Here is an 18184-nt window from a genome sequence, read left to right as displayed (position 1 = left end):
AATTAACCATCAAAGTTGATAGAAACGGGCATAAAGCAAATTGTGGAAATTGGAATTCGGATTGGTCAATTATTTCTATATATATTGGCTAATGCCTATTCCTATTGCCTGTTACCTAGCATTGTGCATTGTGCACGGGATTATCGACGCTGCGTCGATAAATGTACTTCACCTAAAGAATACCAAAACTACATCACAGATGGCGCCACGTCGTGAAAATTGCCCGCGCAATGGTTGCGCACGCGTGGTCGCGAAAGCCTCCGTTATTCGGAGAGCGGCTCACTCGCGCGTTCAAGTTCTGCGATCTCGCTAAAGTTAAGATACAATTTATATCGTTCAAAGAGAGGCAGTAAAGTTGCGCGAACAATTTGACTCGAGTGTAAAGTAGCGAGTAGACAAATCGTCGGAGCAAGCGACTGAGATCGGTAAGTCGAAGGTTACTTTCGCAAGTGCGTTCTGTGTTGTCGCTTCCTCTTTCTATCATGTATCTTCTCTATGTAGCCATGAGTGCACTTGGATACCGGATGCTCGGCGGGCGCATTTACAACTTTCGACCAGATAATCGAGGCGATCGCTCCCAGGGTTCGCGCCATGTAAAGTATCGTTTGATTGAGCCTCATGTCTTTCAATCCTAAGGACTGAAGGTGAGTCGTCACAATATATTCTGAATGATCAAGGCGGAAATTTAGCCGAGAAAACATAGAGACTGTACAGTCGAGCTCTCGCGCGCTAAACGAGACCTCGCGCTTTCATGTTGACTTTCGCTTAGTACGCTGGGAAAACACGAAAAAATATTGAAATATTTGATGTACCTGGAAAATAGGCGCGGCTATCACGCTTTGTTCCGGGCAAATATCTTTTCCGTTTGATCTGTTCGTCGTTGATCTCAGTATTCGCGTGATATCCTGCGAAAACTGCGAAGGTTTCAATTTTATTTTGAGCATTAAGGCTCCTGGCTCCTCACATTGTCTATCTCATTTTAATGACATCAGAAGCGAGAAAATACATGCTAAAAATTCTTGCGAAATACGTTGAAATAAAAATAATATAAAGTAACACTTGCAATCGATTAAACAAATTTATAAGATATTCCGTGCACTCCCCTTTTGTTTTAACAATCAAATTACAATAATTTTTTGTAGATAATAGGTTAATTGTAAATTAACCTGAATGCAAAGAAATAGATTGAGAAGATGAAGTGTATGTCACGTTAATTTATGACAAATTATTGATCATTAAAGCAAAAGAGGAATGCACGGAACATTTCACAGATTTATTTAATCGATTGCAAGTGTCACTTCATAGATATATCTTTCATATTTATTTCAACGTATTTCGCAAGAATTTTTAGCATGCATTTTTTTGACGTCATTAAAAAGAGATAGACGATGCGAGGGATCAAGAGCCTTAACGCGGGATCGATATTTCTTTACTGATTGTGATACATACCTTTATTTCGGGATTATCTGGCAAATATTGCTTGGCGTAATTCAATAGGGCCGTGTAACGCGGATCGCAACATTCCGCTTTTCTGTGTCCTACCAATGTGTCCTTGTCGCACAAATTCAGCACGCGATCTATCAAAGAATGTTCCGTCCACGTTTGACCGAGCGCGTTTCTAATCTTCATTTGCAATTCTTCCCACTGTCGTTTGTAAATATATTTGTAAACACATTAAAGATTCCACCTTTAGTTTTATCTCTAAAGACTTGTAATATTGACTTTTGATGACTCGTATAACACGACTTCCGCGTTGAGATGGAGACACTTGAAAATTTATTTGGGATATAAAGACCGTTCCTGTGAAATAAAGTTTAATTCTACGAATAAAATTCGTATCCCAAAAATAAATTTTCAAGTATTCTTCCCTCTGTACAATTACCTCTAGCATAGTACCGCTCGCAGGCTCCTTTGCGCACGCCAAAGCGCTGCTCGCCAATACCTCGTTTATATTGAGGTCGGTCGATCCTAAAATTTGCGTGATATGCGCGGCGGGAGCTCCGCCATCGTCGTCACTGATGAAATTTTTCGATTATTCTCTGTTTTATTATTTATACAAACGACACATACCTGTGTCGCAATTATTATTAGTTACTCGAAAGATCACCGCGCTTGACTGATCGCTCTACCTCTTATATAATTCATCTTTTAAATATTTCAAGTAAACAACTGCTCTTATATTTTTAGAGACATATTGGAAGCCTAGACTTTTTTCTCTTTATATAATGTATGATCTCTCTGTATATAATATATAAAATTTATACTTATATTATACAGAAATTCATAATATGCGAACAATCGCGAATCCATGGCTGAACTTACGCGTTCAAAGTGACGTACAGCCTGAGAAAGTCAGCGATCAACGATTTTCGGCTGTCGAAGTTCTCTATCACGTTAGTCAAACATTCCAATAAGAATTGCACCCAATCACTGTCACTGCTCACGTTTGTCGTTATTTGTCCCTTTGCAACCAGACCGATAATCGCTGGTAACGTTGCTAGGAACTCCATACTGTCTTCATATATATACTTGAAGCCAAATAACAGACGACGCGTCAGTTAAATTCCATATAATAAAACGGAAGTTTTGTACAAATAAAATATTATTTTCATTTACTCTTTGTCGGCCGTTATTTTGTGGAGAGTAACACGTTACGAGGAATGCAACGTTTTTAATTTTTAAAGACTTTCATATTTTTTCGTACAAATTTTCTTACTTGCATTCGCGCTTTTATCATTTTATCATTCTATCTTAATGGTTTGTGCCTGTATTATTTATTTTCCGCGAGAACGTCACTTGCATTGTGGCTTTTCTAAATCAACAGTTTTCCCATATATTATATCTTGCGATGTTTTATGAATCTCAAGAAATAATGCACGATTAAAAATGCACGAGTTTTCGCGCGATATCCAAGCATGCTTTACCCGGACAGCGCAAACCTCTGAAAAATGTCTCGAAGACGGCCGAGGGACATTCTATTTTATTTCGACATCTTTTGCACGTCCTTCAAACGTCTTTAAAACGTCTTTTAGAGGCTCGTGCTGTCTGGATGGCTACCTCCCAATAAGTGTGCGGCATAGCGCCGTGTCTCTTGGCCTCCTTCGCGTACTTGCTGACGTCGAGAATCGTGAGTGCGACCGACAATCTGCCTAAGGGCGTAATTGTCTCGGGTAGAGAACGCAGCACGGAAACCACCCTCTCGCCCCGTGGTCCTGACCACCACTCGACGTATTTTTCACGTCGTGACGTCCAGTCGGCGATCAGCGACGCCGTCTGCTGCTGCGTCGGAACGTCACCGGTTAAGAGTAGCCAGAAAACGGCTTCCGCGCTCGGCGAGCCTCCTCGACGAGGCAGCAGGGCGATCACTTCCGGTATAGTCAGTCCACGATATACAATCTGGAAATTGAATTCGCAGAATCTGGCAACGAATCTCGGCGGTGTTCCGCCGCGAATGCTTGAAGAAACTTTGCGACTCGCAACGCAATGTTGATCGGCTGTATTGATATGACAATGAACTTTGCTTGGAAAAAAAAAGCACAAATTCTGGAACTTATATGTAAGAATCAAATTCATTTCTTAAGATGTTCACTATTAAGATTTACTCGTGAGACTTTCCTCGAAACAATTTCCAAATCATCTTGCATGTTTTTATCTATGTAATTGTGTAAAGTAGATTTAGTTTGATAATGTGGATATAGAAAAAGAAATTTCTATCGTCTGACATATAACGCTGATCTCGTGAGAAAGCATTGCATTATATATATATATGTGTGTGTGATGCTGGTAGTGAACGTGTTAAGAACCAAAAATTCTGCCTTGTTTTCAACCAAAGTGCACTTAGTCATGTGTCACGTTAATTCAACCGACCTTTTTTCCCCGTGTGAAAAAGCACAAAATTAGATTATTAAAAAGTGGATGTAAAATGCGACTGAACTCTACGAGAGCGTTTTTATTACGAAAAAGTCGCGATAATAAATTCAAATCACGTTACGCCGCGCTTAGGGTCGATTTCCGAGGTCTCCCTGACGATAGTTTTCACGCCGCTTAATCCACCGTACAAGTCGTCGACCGTGATGTGACTGATGATACTCGGGCCGTGATGACGTCGGAAACTCCTCAGGAGATCGTGATACAGGGGGATCTTTTCGCTCAGAGCTTCCTTCAGGTTCTCGCTCGTGCTGGGCTCTCCTCTCGTCCTGCTCGTCTTGAGACGACAGATTTTACGTTCATCGCTCTGCGTTAGAGATGCATCTATCTCGAATATTGTATGTTACTTCAGAACGGAACAGAGCTATGTTCAACACTCGCGAACACCGCGACCGCCGAGTTTTTCCCGGCGAATTCGCGAGGTCGCACACAGCCTCTCATACTTCGATAAATCAACTCCAACCGTCAATATGCGCCGTTCTCCCGTTCCGAAGTTAGCCTTTCCATCGCCGCGTGTGATGCAATTCATCCTCCTGTCGCGCAGAACGGTTAGCTGAGCTCTTTGACACCGGAATCCTCTCGACAGGTGAGACATCTTTCGCAATAACAGCTATTTTCGCGATAATGCACAAATCACGGAGGATAGAAGAGTGTCGCGAGCTAGCGTGGAAACTTTCCACCGAGATCCACCGGACGGAATTGAACGGAAAATTTTTACGTTTCTTCAGCTCGCATCTTGACACTTGTAATTTAAGCAGAAAACAGGATCGAGAGTGTTTTCGACTTTGCTGTTCTTTTTTTTCTTAGCTTTGTATGTACAGTCGAGAGCAAAACGGTTGGAGAACTATTTTTCTAATGAAGTTGTGGCGAATTCGGCCGCTTGCACTAGTGAGTGCACACTAAAGTTTGTTCATAGTCTGTTCTTATGTTTAAGGTCGTCTTAAATACATTTCCATAAACTTCTTAGCCAACAAAACGATCCACGTACGGATGTTGTATAGACCTGTTGTATCATTTTACTGGCTAATAAGTATAGTATTTGAAGATGTATTCAAGACGTTTTAAATGAAAAACAGATTATGAATAAGTCTTACTCAGTGCAAAATTCGCTAGTTGTCACATTTGAGGATAACTACTCATGGATTTGCTCAGTTATGACAGAAGCTGTGCTAACAATAAGTAGCTCTCTCTCTCTCTCTCTCTCTCTCTCTCTCTCTCTCTCTCTCTCTCTCTCTCTCGTGCGCGCGCATTACTTTCGTATTTGCATTTTTCTTGGATGTCCAGTCTAGGTCATGCCGTCGGATGTCTCTTATATTTAAAGCACGAAATTTTTCAATTTTTCGAGCTACTGTAACGATTTAACCCGGAATACTCTCGGATATATCAATATATTTTCATGTTGCCTTGATAAAATCCATTTTTGCACCACGTATTGTCATCTCGGGCGAATGTGACAACCAAGTGAGTTACAGACTTTATCAGAATAGTGTTTAGGGAGCGCGCTATCAACGGTACTGCTTTATTCTATCTTCATTGTTCTTCGGCAAAGACAAAATGACGCGTTAGGGCTATATAGTGTTGGTAGGGTGTTTCCCAAACAAAGAAAATGTTCAAACTGTTCAAAGGTGTTTAAACCGTTTTGTTCTCGACTGTACTTCTCTCGTGTTCGATTTTTCTTTGTCAATACATTCATGACGTGTCGACGAAAGTAATGCTAATAATAGAATATCTGCGGGAATACTAATAGAAAAATCTGGCTCTGGATGAAAAACGCGTGCGCATAGAGAAGACTTGTTCACGCCAATGTCTCGCCGGTTTTTATTGCGAAGATCGTGCATGTGCATACAAAATAAGAGATCACATATCGTTTGTAAAGATTGTACGTATAATGTATCGCACTTCTACTATCGCACTTCGTAATAGTTCCTAGTACCTCGTAATATTTGCATTACACGCCACACCGACGGCTCGGAGAGTTACAATTCCAGAATAATCACCGCGTCCCGCAGTCGCTCAGTGGTGTGTGGTGTCGCGTTACAAAAGCACCTTCAAATCCGTCTTCTTTCTCCCTTTTCCAGTCGCAACTCTCGTGCCGAGTCATCGGTATTACGTCGCCTACAATATTCGTCCCGACAAGGAACGCTTGACGAACACATGTTTGCGTTATTACAAAACGTTCTTCCTGTTTTGATCTGCACTCACGTACGCGCGGGCGCGCACGCAATTGGAAGTTGAGCGTTCACCTATTCGTAACGTGATGCCGTTGGCTGAGCCGTACAACAATTCTTCAGCTTGCTCGAGCGCATAAACGTAACAAACAGTAATGCGTCTGCGTGTGTGTATATGTGTATAACATCCTATTGCTAGAGTGTGGTGCTCTACGCACGCGATAACAGCACATCGCGATGGAACTAATTGCGCGTCGTGAGGTCGCATCGTAACGAATTCTATGCTGCTCTTCCTGCGCCACACGACCTAAGATCGAAATATTACATATGCGTATATTGCATTCCTCTTAGAATACATACAAACGGTAACAACGCTAATACACACACGCTACATGCCCGGTACAATCTATGCTGTATGTGTGATAACATCTCGCGGTGTGTCAACGGTTACGTCGCACGCGAATGATTAACTGTTTAACGCTCAATCGTCGGTTTAACTCTTAACAGCATAGTAAAATATATTTGTATGTGTATATGTATATGTACTATTGCTTCGTCCTATCTTTCTCGCTTGCTCTCTTGCTTTCACTCTCGCTCTTTCTCTGCCCGCTCAAAACATCGATATTATTAGGCCGAATGCAGCGCGAGAAGGTTGAGCTAAACAGAATTCTGCGCTGCACTTTCGCGATTCACCTTCCCACGCCTTGTTTGATATCGTACAATTTTGTGGTTTTTTGCGCGTTGATAATCCGTCGTCTTGGCGTTATCACATGTCGACCGCTAATCTTTGGTTTGGCACCAGCTCCGTCGCTGCGGGAACTGAAATCGACATTTAATCGCGATGGACGCGCAAAGGCGCGAAAACGACTTTTGTCGCGTGTGAAAGTCGACCGTGGTTGAAGCCCCGCGTCGTTTCACGACCCCTGATCTGCTTCAGCGTGAATTACAATCACGTGACTTACATGTTAGAAGAACGAAGGAGAAAAAGTAAATGAGAGGACTTGCGCGAGAAGGCGGGCACGTCGAGATGTTGAAAAGCGTAGAGATCTTTCTTACCCCTTTGCCAAGTCGCGCAGGATTTTCGATATACTCAAGTTCGCGGAATTGCTGCTGCTTTCGCGTTCCTCGGCGAAATAGACTTACATAGGAAATTCCGATTATTATTGTCGCTTATTCTGAAATCACGTCCACCCACTCGTACACGCGCGAGTGCAACGACACAGGCGGTTTTGATGAGAAACCTCGTCATCTTCGCGCGGTCTCCGTTGCTCTCGATCGCTCACGTCGATCGATACGCCACGAGCGCGACACGAACGTCGAGGTCTTCATTGCCCTGATATCGTGCACTCGACGATTACCATCGATCACTCATGATCCCGCGAGATCAATGGTTCGCCTCGTGTATTCGTAGTCTCGCTTCGAAAGCGCGAAAGTTCTCTAATCTCAATGTCAGAGAAGAATGCACTTCTCGCTGGTGTCGTGAGGATGAGATCGCATCGGTTGCGAAGGGGCGAGCGACGGCGAAGCTGGCCTACCCTCTATCGCTTGGATGCTCTTCATTAGCTCCCGAAATACCTGTGAAACATCAAGGCGTGGCTGATGAACATTTGAGGAACACTGACTCCTCACTTGCGAGTTCTTCTCTTGCCAACATTTCAAGGGAATGCCATACTTGAAAATTTTATCGATAAAATACTGACCTTTTTTTGCAAAATTTACATGCAAAATTTAAATATTTGTTGCACAAGATCACAAGTGCTTTTGCAAAATGAAAGTACGTGCATTGGAACATTGCTCAATATGTGACGAGGACGATAAAACATTTTAAAGTTGACTCGCGCGAACATTTATCTCGAACTGTCAGTTACAATATATATTTACTTGATACAAAAGTTCTGCAGCTTGTACATACCGAACGTGTGTTTGCTCTGCCCAGGAAAATGTCAGGGAACGTTTCTGCAACTAAATTTAGAAGCTTGAAAATATACGGGGAAGTTTGCAGAAATGTTTCTACATATGCATACTTACGTTTTCCGCTATATATGTCAAAGCAAAACAGCATACTTTTATATAAGATCTATTTTTATAAGAAATGCGAAAAGGATAACGCTATTGGTGCTTATCTGATTTGACGTTTTGACAATCGCCTCTACTATGTCTATCGACATTTTTGGAGCTTGCCGTCCACTTTGGCATCCCCTCAAGGGAATGCTAGAATCGATGACGAACTCCAAAAATGTCGATAACATAGAGATGATCGTTGCTAACATATTCACTCTATCGTATTCCTTGTATATTCTTTGTAGATCTTACGTAAATCTAACCAAGCATGTATATAAATTTTTCTGCAAGCTTTCCCGATACTTTTAAGCTGCTAAATTCAGGTGTAAAGGTGCAGCAATGTTCTTTGAAATTTTTCTGAGCGAAGTAAACTTGCGTTTAGTATATACAAGCTACAGATCTTCTGTATATCGAGCGAATATTTGCTTCAACTGACAGCGTCTAACAGGCTAATTCACGCTCGAAATATTAACTTCGAAACTTTTTATCGTTCTCATTGCATATCCAGCAATATTCCATAATATTGAGTAATAATTCAACGTATTTTCGCACATACTTTTCGTGTAAGAGCATTTGTGACTCTGTGCAGCCAATACAACTTTATAAAAAAAAAACAGAGTATTCCGTGGGTAAAGATATCGACTCCAGAGCATCCCCGTGAGTGCTGGAACAGAGCGAGGGACAGTGCGTACCTGTACAACGCGACAGTTAAATCTGGCGCTGCACTCGACGTAGCCGCACCTCCAGTGCTTCCGGACGAGGTTGACGATATCCCGGTACCTGGTCCCGGAAGCGACGGCTTGCGACAGTTCGTCCTGCTTGTTGCCGACTACCAGTAGTGGCACACCTCTCATATCGCGCGCCTCGTAAATCTGATCGCGCAATGTCCTAATGTGCTGAAAGAACGTCACATCGGTCCGAAACAAAAGAAGAGAAGACATGTATTGGAAGTACAAATTAGTTCGTTTTCAAAAGATGGCTCTGGCTGTTATGAATGTTTCATAGTGACAGCTGATTTCGGTGGTTTCAGAGAGGTTAGACATCTGTCAATAATATTCAGTTTATATCGCTTTGAGTTTCATACAAAACCTGTTTTTACTGTGTTGAATATGTCAAATTTTGTGTTAACTAGGCAGCATTTGCGGGAGGTTTTAGTTTTCTGCTTTAATTGGAAAAAAAAGTGCAGCTGAAGCGCATCGAATGCTTGTAGAAGTTTATGGTGACAATGCTCCAACTGATAAATCATGTAGGGAATGGTTTCGACGTTTCAAGAATGATGATTTCAGCGTTGAAGACAAGCCTCGCTCTGGACAGCCAAAAAAATTCGAAGACAAAGAATTGGAGGTATTACTCGATGAAGATTCGAGTCAAACGCAAGAGGAGCTTGCAGAATCATTGGGAGTTACGCAACAAGCAGTTTCCGTACGATTGAAATTCATGGGAATGATTCACAATATACGAGCAAAGACATGACAAAGTTATTCTTCTGCATGATAACGCTCAGTCTCATGTCGCAAAAGTCGTAAAAAATTATTTGGAAACGCTCAAGTGGGATATTTTACCGCACCCGCCGTATTCGCCGGACATTGCTCCTTCTGATTACTGGTTGTTCCAACGGATGTAGCACGTTTTGGCAGGTCACCGGTTCAGTTCTTTCGCAGAAATCGAAAATTGGCTCCTAACTTGGATCGCCTCAAAAGACGAAACATTTTTTCGAGATGGAATTCGAAAATTGGCTGAGAGGTGGGAAAAAGTAGTAGCCAGCGATGGACAATACTTTGATTAATCTGTTCATTCATTTTGTTCTGAAATAAATACATTTTTGACCACAAAAAAACGAACCGAACTAATTTGTACTCCCAATAGAATCGGCGACGTTCCATTCGCGACCGCGAGTTTGTTGGCAAATTCCGAATAGTGGCTCTCTAAGATATCGCAGTCAACGTAACTGCGAAGTTAATGGTCATTTCGTAACTGTAAATCTTTTTCTGAATGTGCAGTTTTAGATTTGTAAATTTAGATTTGTAGATTTAGATCTGTAGATTAAGATGTTTTCATTTCCTCATTCCTCGATCACTTACTACGCCGTTTCGCTCGTACATTACGCAACGACTTTTTGTATCTTTTATTTATTGTTAGTTAATCGATTCAGCGTTTTTTACGAGGGAGTTACATGTGTGTAATATCTGAAAGATTATTTTAGCTCGCGCGGCAAACATATTCAGGCAATCGAGTTTCTCCGCTGGCAATTTCGATGCAACTTCGAAATAAAAATCGCGACTTTCGTGACAACCTTTGCTTGGAAAAAAGGAAAGGAGAGACGCTCGCGAAGTTCCCGGCGGCGTTTCCAACTGAAGTTTCGCCTTGTGAGTTACCCACGTCGTAGCTTGTCGCATTTTCATGTGAAAAATCACGGCTACATACTTGAAACGTGTCCTGATTGCTGAGGTCAAACACGAGCACGTAAGCCGTTGCGCTGCGCAGCCCGTAATAACGGAAGTCCGTCCATTCCAGATGCGAGCTGACCGGGAAGTACGGAATCGTCGGTAGATCGGTGATCTTCAGTTCGTACAATCGATCCGCCAGCACCACGCTCGGATAGAATGTCTCCCGCCTCTCGGTCGGTCGGTATTCCTCGGAGAACTCGCTCCAGACGAATTGCTGAAAACGCCAATCACGATCGCATGATAGATGCACGGAAAAAACAACTCTGTTGGTGCAATCGAATTTGCTCAGGGATCAGACGAAAACTCGGCTGTAGGAACAGGAAAATTCTTTAATGAGGCTTCTGTATACACTGAGAAAAAAATTTACTAAATTTTAAAAAACGTTTGTTTGGATAGTACTGTGAAGATATTTGTTTAAATTAAATAATTATTTTCTAAAATTAAATAAAGAAGTTTTAAATATAAATTTGTTTCTTTAATTTTAGAAAATAATTATTTAATTTAAACAAATATCTTCACAGTACTATCCAAACAAATGTTTTTTTAAATTTAGTAAATTTTTTTTCAGTGTAGTCAATTGTTCTCAGTTGCCTCAACCGAGTTCTAATATCGTTGAATATTCAGACGAATATTTTCGGTTGCGTCAACAGAAATATTAGTTTTCATAACAGAGATATCGCTTCTGATCACCTAATTTTCAATTGGTTCCTATTTGGTTGCATCAATCGAATTTTTGCGTGTATGTATTGATGAATTTTGCGTGTATGTATTGACCCGCCCGAATGCTCGAAACGGACGAATGTGGTCGCGATTGTTATTCAAGTGCAATTACAGGTTGAGCAGAATCACTTTGATCGATCGAGGGGCATTATCTCGATAGTCACGTCAACGACGAATTTCGACTAGCATAGCAAGAAAAAGGAGAGGAGAAAAGAGAAATTAGTCTGACATTTCAGTCGGGCGCGGAAACAGCCTCCTTGAGATATTCATTATGCCTTTTAATTTCCTCGGGAATCGATGGTCGGCAGGCGGAAACTACTGTCGGAAATGAACGGAGCGCCCGAGCGACTCGTTTCCGCGATTTGCTGCTTCCCTTCCCGGCTTTGAAACAAAGATTCCGACACCTTCACGCGCCGGTTGTATACGAGTCGCGTGTAAGTGCAATTCATGTTTTCGCATACTCTACTTGCGAGATGACGGAAGCGCTTTCACATCTGCATTAAACTGACAGAAAGTGGTTCACGAATGGTGTCCTCGTAATATAAAACTTTGCACGAAATATATGTAACTTTTTCCGAGTCGAAATTTTGGACCTATATTGAACTTTGAGTTCTACAGCGCACAGAAGCTAAGTTAACGAAGTGGGTTTAATTCTAACGATATAATTTATTCCTATTTTAACTTTGATGATGTATGAAATTTCCCTTTTTACTTTCTTTAACGTCAAAATAAATTATATTACAGGTTTTAAAATCAAAATGGATGTTAAATGGAATAGTAAGACTAAAAGTAGGATTAAAATTTCAACTCGGGTTAACTTATTATAAATGCATTAAAATGCGAGAAACGCATTAAAACGAGAGAAAGTCGGATGTACATTTGCGTTTAATATTCCAACGACTAATTTCGAAGAATAATGTGGTCTACGTGCTTTCTAAAGTACAATCGGTGAATTTTTCATTAAAATGCTATACTTATAACTGGAATTGCTCAGTTAGAAGCACAGAACTGCGATCAGTAAAATCTCGCTGATTAGATCAGTCAATAGTCGCGACTGTTCGTGTTATCGATATGTGTTTTGCGAACGCAGACAATGTCATTGCGCGCAAGATGCACGAAAGTCGTTAAATCCCATCATGACAAACGCAGAAACTTAGATTTGGTGCAACGTACAACAAATTTCTTTGTCACAGATTTTGTAATAAAATCCTACTTCGGCTAGTCAAAATCAGTGAGAAATAAGATAAAGTAATAACGACCCAGACAACATTATGTCTAAAATCGGGACATAAGACGCCTTAAAGACATTTATACGTAAATCGTCTGAAAGACATCTTAAAGATGATCTTTAAGACGTCTTATGTCCCGATTTTAAACATTATGTTGTCTGGGGAAGCGAATGTTTTTACTGAAAATTAGTAGATATTCACTGATTATCGGTGAATCTTGGTTCTTCTGCTGATTCAACCAAAAGCATTTGATTCACTTCAAAAGAGTGGTGTCCACAAATGAGCAAATACTTACTCGGATTATGCTGGTCTTCCCCACGCCGGGTGCACCCAGGAAGACAACTTTAACGCGATCTAATGTGTCCGCCGGACTGTCCTCCTCTTTCGAGCTGCTGTCAGCGCCCTCGTAGGTTATTGTGTTTCCTCTCCTTTCTAAATAATCGAGGTCCAGCTCTGCAGCAAGATCAGCGAGAAGTGTGCAACGACGCGCGATAATGTGTAACGCGTGACATAGCGAAAACTTGTTGCTCGTTGTGCACACAGATCGCGGGATTTTGTGCCGCGCCTTTGCAGCTGGAAGTGCGTCGTTTAAGAGCCGTCTAATTTAGATATAATGCAACAACACAACTCACCCGGGATAAAACCTATATATAAATCAAACAACACTGCGGACGTACACACACAGAGAGAAATTTGTATCTTGCGTACGAGATGCGACTTCAATAAAATGTCAAAGATACATACGGTCCCACATGACTCGTCAGAGAAGATAGGATACGCGAGATACCACGAGATGAAATTTCAAACGAAACTCATCGCGGCGTGAGCTCAATCCGAAATTCTTGTTTCAGCTCCCATACAACAAGACGTCTAAAATCGGGACATAAGGCGTCTTAAGGACGTCTTATGTTCCGATTTTAGACATCTTAAAGACGTCTTAGAAACATCTTATGTTTCAAAGTCTTAGAGACAACTTCAAGAGGTCTTAAGGGGATGTTGGAGTCGATGACGATAATGCAGAGACGATCGTCACTAACATAATTACGTTATCCTTTTTGTATTTCTTGTATATACAGGATTTACATGAATGTGTGTTGCTTTGTTTTATCATATTCAACGAAAAATCTAACCATATATATATATATATATATATAGCAATTTTTCTGCAAATTTTTTTTTATATTTTTAAGCTTCCAAATGTAGATACGAAGATAGAACAATGTTCTTCTAAATTTTTCTGTTTGGAGCATCCACACTTTCAGTATATACAAGCTGCGGAATTTTTGGATTAGGCAAATATTACGCTGACATCTTGAGATTTTACATTAAAAATTTTTCGTTCGTTTTCGTCACATATCGAGCAATGCTCCTATTTATTTTTGCACGTATTTTCACTGCGTAAAAGCATTTGTAATTCTGTGTAACCAATACGACGTAAACTTTGCAGAAAAACATCAGCATTCTGTCGGTAAAGTTTTCAGCTTCAGCATCCCCTTAAAGACGTCTTATGTCCCGATTTTGGACATTGGCTGCGTTCAGCAGAGAAAACTGCTCCGCTACCGCTACGTAGCGAACGTCTACGATTGGAGTATTCTTTTATATGCATAAAAAATCTGAAAGAAACTCCAATCGTAGACGTTCGCTACGTAGCGGTAGCGGAGCAGTTTTCTTTGCTGAACGCAGTCATTGTGTCGTATGGGATTCGAGGCAAAATGCGACCATCGGCAACCAAACACAGTCCGCGTGATAGCAATTGAAATTATTTTCAACAATTTGATTGCACGCGCAAACAGCGCGAGCACGTCGGAAAGTTTCTTTTTTCTCTCGTTTGCGGGAATTTAATTTTCAAATGTAATAACTTCGCCGACGCGAACGGATTAATTAATTAAACGGATACGCGAGAATTCGGGCAAATTGAGAACAAACGCGGGACACGAGATTCCAGCCACGTCGACGGCACTCTTTACATTCGATTTATCTTTGGTCCTTGGGTGTACCACTGATCAAGTTCACCACCAGCCACGAGTACACGAAGCGAACTTAAACACAAAGCGTGTCTCCCGTTAAAGATACATTTCTTCGTCATGTTTGAACGTCATCTCGCCGAGACGTAAGAGCCATTACGCGAGATCTACACGGAAAAGTTTCCGGGACATTCGTCTCGCCTACGTCGCGATACCTCGCAGTCACGCTCGTTCTCCGCCGTGAGAATATATTATTCAAAACGAGCGAATATTTTCGCGCGTGACCCCCGTTACCTATAAATTGCAATGTCCTGTCTCTCACTATTCGACATAAACAGCATGTTCCCGTTCATTCGCGTAAACACTTCACGACCCTCGAAACGAAACGGTGCCTTTGCTATTTTCGCGCGACTAAGGAAAGGATACGTTAACTGTACGTAAAATACCATGTAAAAATTGCGATACTAATTGCCGAAATATGTCTCTTGAAGATAGGCGTGTCCAGTGATTTGTGGTCGATGAGGCCCGAGTCAAAATTTTAGCCCTCCTTTCGAACTTGCTAACATCTGTACGTTTTACAGAATCAAGGTGTGCTTAATATGCGTGGAAATTCAAATCTCCTATTTAGCACTTCTAAGTAGCAGGAAACGCACGAAATGCCACTTGTAGGCTCTGAAGAGAACCTCTCGGCAACGCTAGCAGGTTGAGTAGAACTAAAAGAAGTTGACACTGGTCCCAGAGTATCAAAATAGGCGTTAACTGGAGTATTGAGGTCGAAAGTAGGATCAAGATTTCGACTAAGGCAGACATGTGATTTGCCGGAAACAAGTCGTTCGTAAGATTTGCATAAAGTTGTCGATGAATATTCCAATGAAACATAAAGTGGAATACGTTTGTAACATGTTATATCTCGTCGGTGTTTCGTCAAGAATAAATCTAGAATAATCAATGACGCGCATAACAAAGCAGTGTATAGTTATGGACAATTAAGCAGGATTTCATCAAGTGTGTCTCCTCGATTTGAAAATAATGCTTCGCTTCGTGCCGTTTTTATTAACGAAGACATCGTTGAAAAGGCGTGTTCTATGACTAGAATCCACTCCCAACACAAGATCGAACAATTGAAGACCAAGCGTGCCGGAATTCAAAGGATTGCGTGCGCTTGTATGATGCAGCGTGTCTTGCTAAATGAATGAAACCTAATGAACGAGCAACAGAATGATTAATTATGCTGGGAGTATCCGAAAAGTGCTTGTTCTCGCTTCGCGGAATAAGAAAGTCCAGGTGAAATAAAACGAACGTATTGTTCTCAGCAGCCTCGAGAAATTTCTCCACCAGCTATGCCCGAATAACGCACAAATAAGGAAAATTAGAACGTCTTACATGCTTCTACAACGACGGTAAATTCATGTCGGAACACCTCGTGCACGGACAAGCGAATCTCGTTTACCCAGAAGCCGTTTGTTCGCGTGCAAAACCGACTTCGACGATGCGTCGTCGTCTTTGGTCGAACGATCCATGGAATTCAATCGCAAACGAAAATCCCTCAATCCCGGCGAATCGCGAATGCCGTTGCTACTGCTGCCGCCGCTGCTGCTGCTCGCTATCGCTTCGTTCTGGCAACCGGCGCGGCCGAAGTTCGCCGATCGACTGGCGAGAAACTCCGGAATACTGTCCCTTATAACCAGGGATCAACGACCATGTGTATGTGCAACGGGCGTCGGGGGTCTCCCGATTATCACTGGATGCAGTGTTTCAAGTATTCCTCATCTCCTTTCGATCACCGCTGCCAAATTGCATCGCGCGAAACGCGTCCCGGGCCGTGTGACTTGATTATAATTACGATATCGCGCGGCTTGCGTCGCGGCGCCACCACGACCGCACTCCTAACTAAGATAGACTGTGCAAATAATACAAAATGGGATTTGCCTCTCTCGCGAGATATCGAAGTACCTGATCGTATCTGACCTACTTTAACACCGAGTTTTTCCCGAGCGATGTGCGTTACATGTAGGTGACGAGAGGGAAGAGCGGAAGAGGAGAGGGGTGGCATTTGTCGACTCACTAAGCGATCATTTTCGAATTGTTTCGCGTTTACCTGAAGCAAAGCGTTAGGTTACGCGATGACAAGGTCATCGCGTCGACACATTAAGCGAATCGAGCAAACATATGCTATTGAGTTATAACTTGAAAGCTACACTCTATCACCGGTATTATTTCATTAACATGATATCGCGACGCGGTTTTAGCTCTCAGCCGTGCGCGCTCGAGCTTTTAGTAAAACTTTAATAGAGCTTTAATTAATTTTAGCTCGTGATGAGATACACGATCGAGTTTTCGTATCGATGTTTTCGTATGCGAGAGCGCGTTAATGCAATTAAACTTTCGGGTCGTGAAAAACAAACGTGAGCGAGGTATCCCTTCAGCTGATGAAACGTTCTTTTTTTTTTAATTTCGTAGAGAGAAAGGCAGAGAGAGAAATAAACTTTATTTTACGGAAATAAATTTTATATTGCACAAATCAATTTTCAAGTATCTTTTTCTCAGTGTAAAACTGTATTAATAGTCGTTACTCAAAAAACTTGCTTGATATTTATAATTGAATTTTGAGTTAGATTTGAATTTTTTAACTGAATCACGATCACAGATGTAACGTATCGTGTATATTACATGATTCAAATAAAATACTTAAATCTGGTTGTACACTGAGAAAAAAATACTTGAAAATTTATTTGTGGGATGTAAGATTTATTCACGGAGATAAATTTTATCTCTTATCTTTGCGGAAATAAATTTTACATCTCACAAATAAATTTTCAAGTATCTTTTCCCCAATATAATTTCAGATTTCAGTATCTCACGTGGGATAAGTTTCAAGTAACGATTATTAATGCACCTGAAAGTGTATTGTCGAGGAAAGACGAAAATAATGAGTGACAAACGAAAGTAAAGTGTACACATGCACGTATCTTTTGAATCCAAATATAAGAAAGAGAAATTATTTTTTTTATCTGACACGAAAGAGAATGTGTGGTGTAAGACAGATGAGATGTATGATATTAAGTTGCGAAAGGGGTACTTACGATATTGCTTATGCGGCGGGAGGCTTCGCCTCCTCCAGCCGCTCGCAGTTTTTGTACCTATGGTTATCGGTGATTCGCAAAAAGATTCTCGCAAGTCGTGCCGCGCCAGTTCTCGTTAGCCTCGGCACGATTTCGTTGTTTGAGCCCCAACGACGATTCAGACGAATTGGACTTTCCTCGACTATTAATAACGAACACTAAAGAGACTTCGCTCCGCAGCTTTTTCCTCCCCTCGAGTTTGATACCTTCTGATACGTATTATCGCGATTGTACGGAAACTTTGAGCACGCACGACTTTGTGTTATTCTTATTATTTACAACGTTCGCGAATGACGTCTGCTATCGCGGCCTGTTACTCTTTACACGGTTCGGTGTTTCAATTACGTAACACGTTGCATCTCACGCACACGATTTTTCACTGTACCGTGCTGGACCGGGTCGGATCGAGCCATCACACGTGATACCCTTGAGACGCCCGACGGGTATTAATACTACGCGAAGGTTAACGAACTCCCGTGAAATATCAGGAACATAGATTACGAGTGTGTTCAATATTCGATGTTAGGGTAAGATGCACTTTGCAAT

General features: G+C 41.5%; 2 protein-coding genes across 5 annotated transcripts; both read right to left on the bottom strand.

Moving 5' to 3' along the window:
* Positions 1–437: 437 nt before the first annotated feature.
* On the bottom strand, positions 438–5102 carry LOC116853998 (probable citrate synthase 2, mitochondrial). The gene is made up of 8 exons (XM_032835424.1): positions 4391–5102; positions 3992–4234; positions 3058–3396; positions 2323–2528; positions 1883–2015; positions 1450–1644; positions 813–914; positions 438–638 (listed from the first exon to the last, which is right to left on the bottom strand). The coding sequence occupies exons 1-8, from the start codon at positions 4520–4522 to the stop codon at positions 438–440; spliced, it is 1551 nt and encodes a 516-aa protein (XP_032691315.1). The 5' UTR covers positions 4523–5102.
* A 180-nt stretch (positions 5103–5282) lies between these two features.
* On the bottom strand, positions 5283–17591 carry LOC116854083 (ras-like protein family member 10B). Of its 4 annotated transcripts, none has more exons than XM_032835628.1 (5): positions 15967–17591; positions 12848–13125; positions 10581–10817; positions 8849–9044; positions 5283–7670 (listed from the first exon to the last, which is right to left on the bottom strand). In XM_032835628.1, the coding sequence occupies exons 1-4, from the start codon at positions 16034–16036 to the stop codon at positions 8865–8867; spliced, it is 765 nt and encodes a 254-aa protein (XP_032691519.1). In that variant the 5' UTR covers positions 16037–17591; the 3' UTR covers positions 5283–7670; positions 8849–8864. The 4 variants fall into 4 exon arrangements, with proteins under 4 accessions (XP_032691519.1, XP_032691520.1, XP_032691517.1 ...); XM_032835629.1 differs by having other exon boundaries at positions 5286–7670; positions 8849–9052; positions 15967–16206; XM_032835626.1 differs by having other exon boundaries at positions 5287–7670; positions 8849–9052; positions 12848–13005; positions 15967–17585.
* Between the last annotated feature and the right edge of the window lie 593 nt (positions 17592–18184).

This window comes from Odontomachus brunneus, unplaced genomic scaffold (genome assembly GCF_010583005.1).
Source record: "Odontomachus brunneus isolate Ranch 3 - 2012 unplaced genomic scaffold, Obru_v1 Obru_scaffold_007, whole genome shotgun sequence".
Classification (NCBI taxonomy): domain Eukaryota; kingdom Metazoa; phylum Arthropoda; class Insecta; order Hymenoptera; family Formicidae; genus Odontomachus; species Odontomachus brunneus.
Note: the sequence above shows the minus strand (reverse complement) of the source record. Positions and strands in the feature narration are given on the sequence as shown.

What these genes read in the sequence shown, in the direction of transcription:
- LOC116853998 (XM_032835424.1), bottom strand. Translation starts at nt 4,522, where the DNA reads ATGTCTCACCTGTCGAGAGGATTCCGGTGTCAAAGAGCTCAGCTAACC. An exon ending in TGCCGCACACTTATTGGGAG is followed by an intron (nt 2,529 to 3,057) that starts GTAGCCATCCAG and finishes TTTGGCTTCAAG; the next exon opens with TATATATATGAAGACAGTAT. An exon ending in CGAGCGGTACTATGCTAGAG is followed by an intron (nt 1,645 to 1,882) that starts GTAATTGTACAG and finishes TACAAACGACAG; the next exon opens with TGGGAAGAATTGCAAATGAA.
- LOC116854083 (XM_032835629.1), bottom strand. Translation starts at nt 16,036, where the DNA reads ATGGATCGTTCGACCAAAGACGACGACGCATCGTCGAAGTCGGTTTTG. An exon ending in CGCGAACAAACGGCTTCTGG is followed by an intron (nt 13,126 to 15,966) that starts GTAAACGAGATT and finishes ACGCACTTCCAG; the next exon opens with CTGCAAAGGCGCGGCACAAA. An exon ending in TTAACTGTCGCGTTGTACAG is followed by an intron (nt 7,671 to 8,848) that starts GTACGCACTGTC and finishes GATGTTTCACAG; the next exon opens with GTATTTCGGGAGCTAATGAA.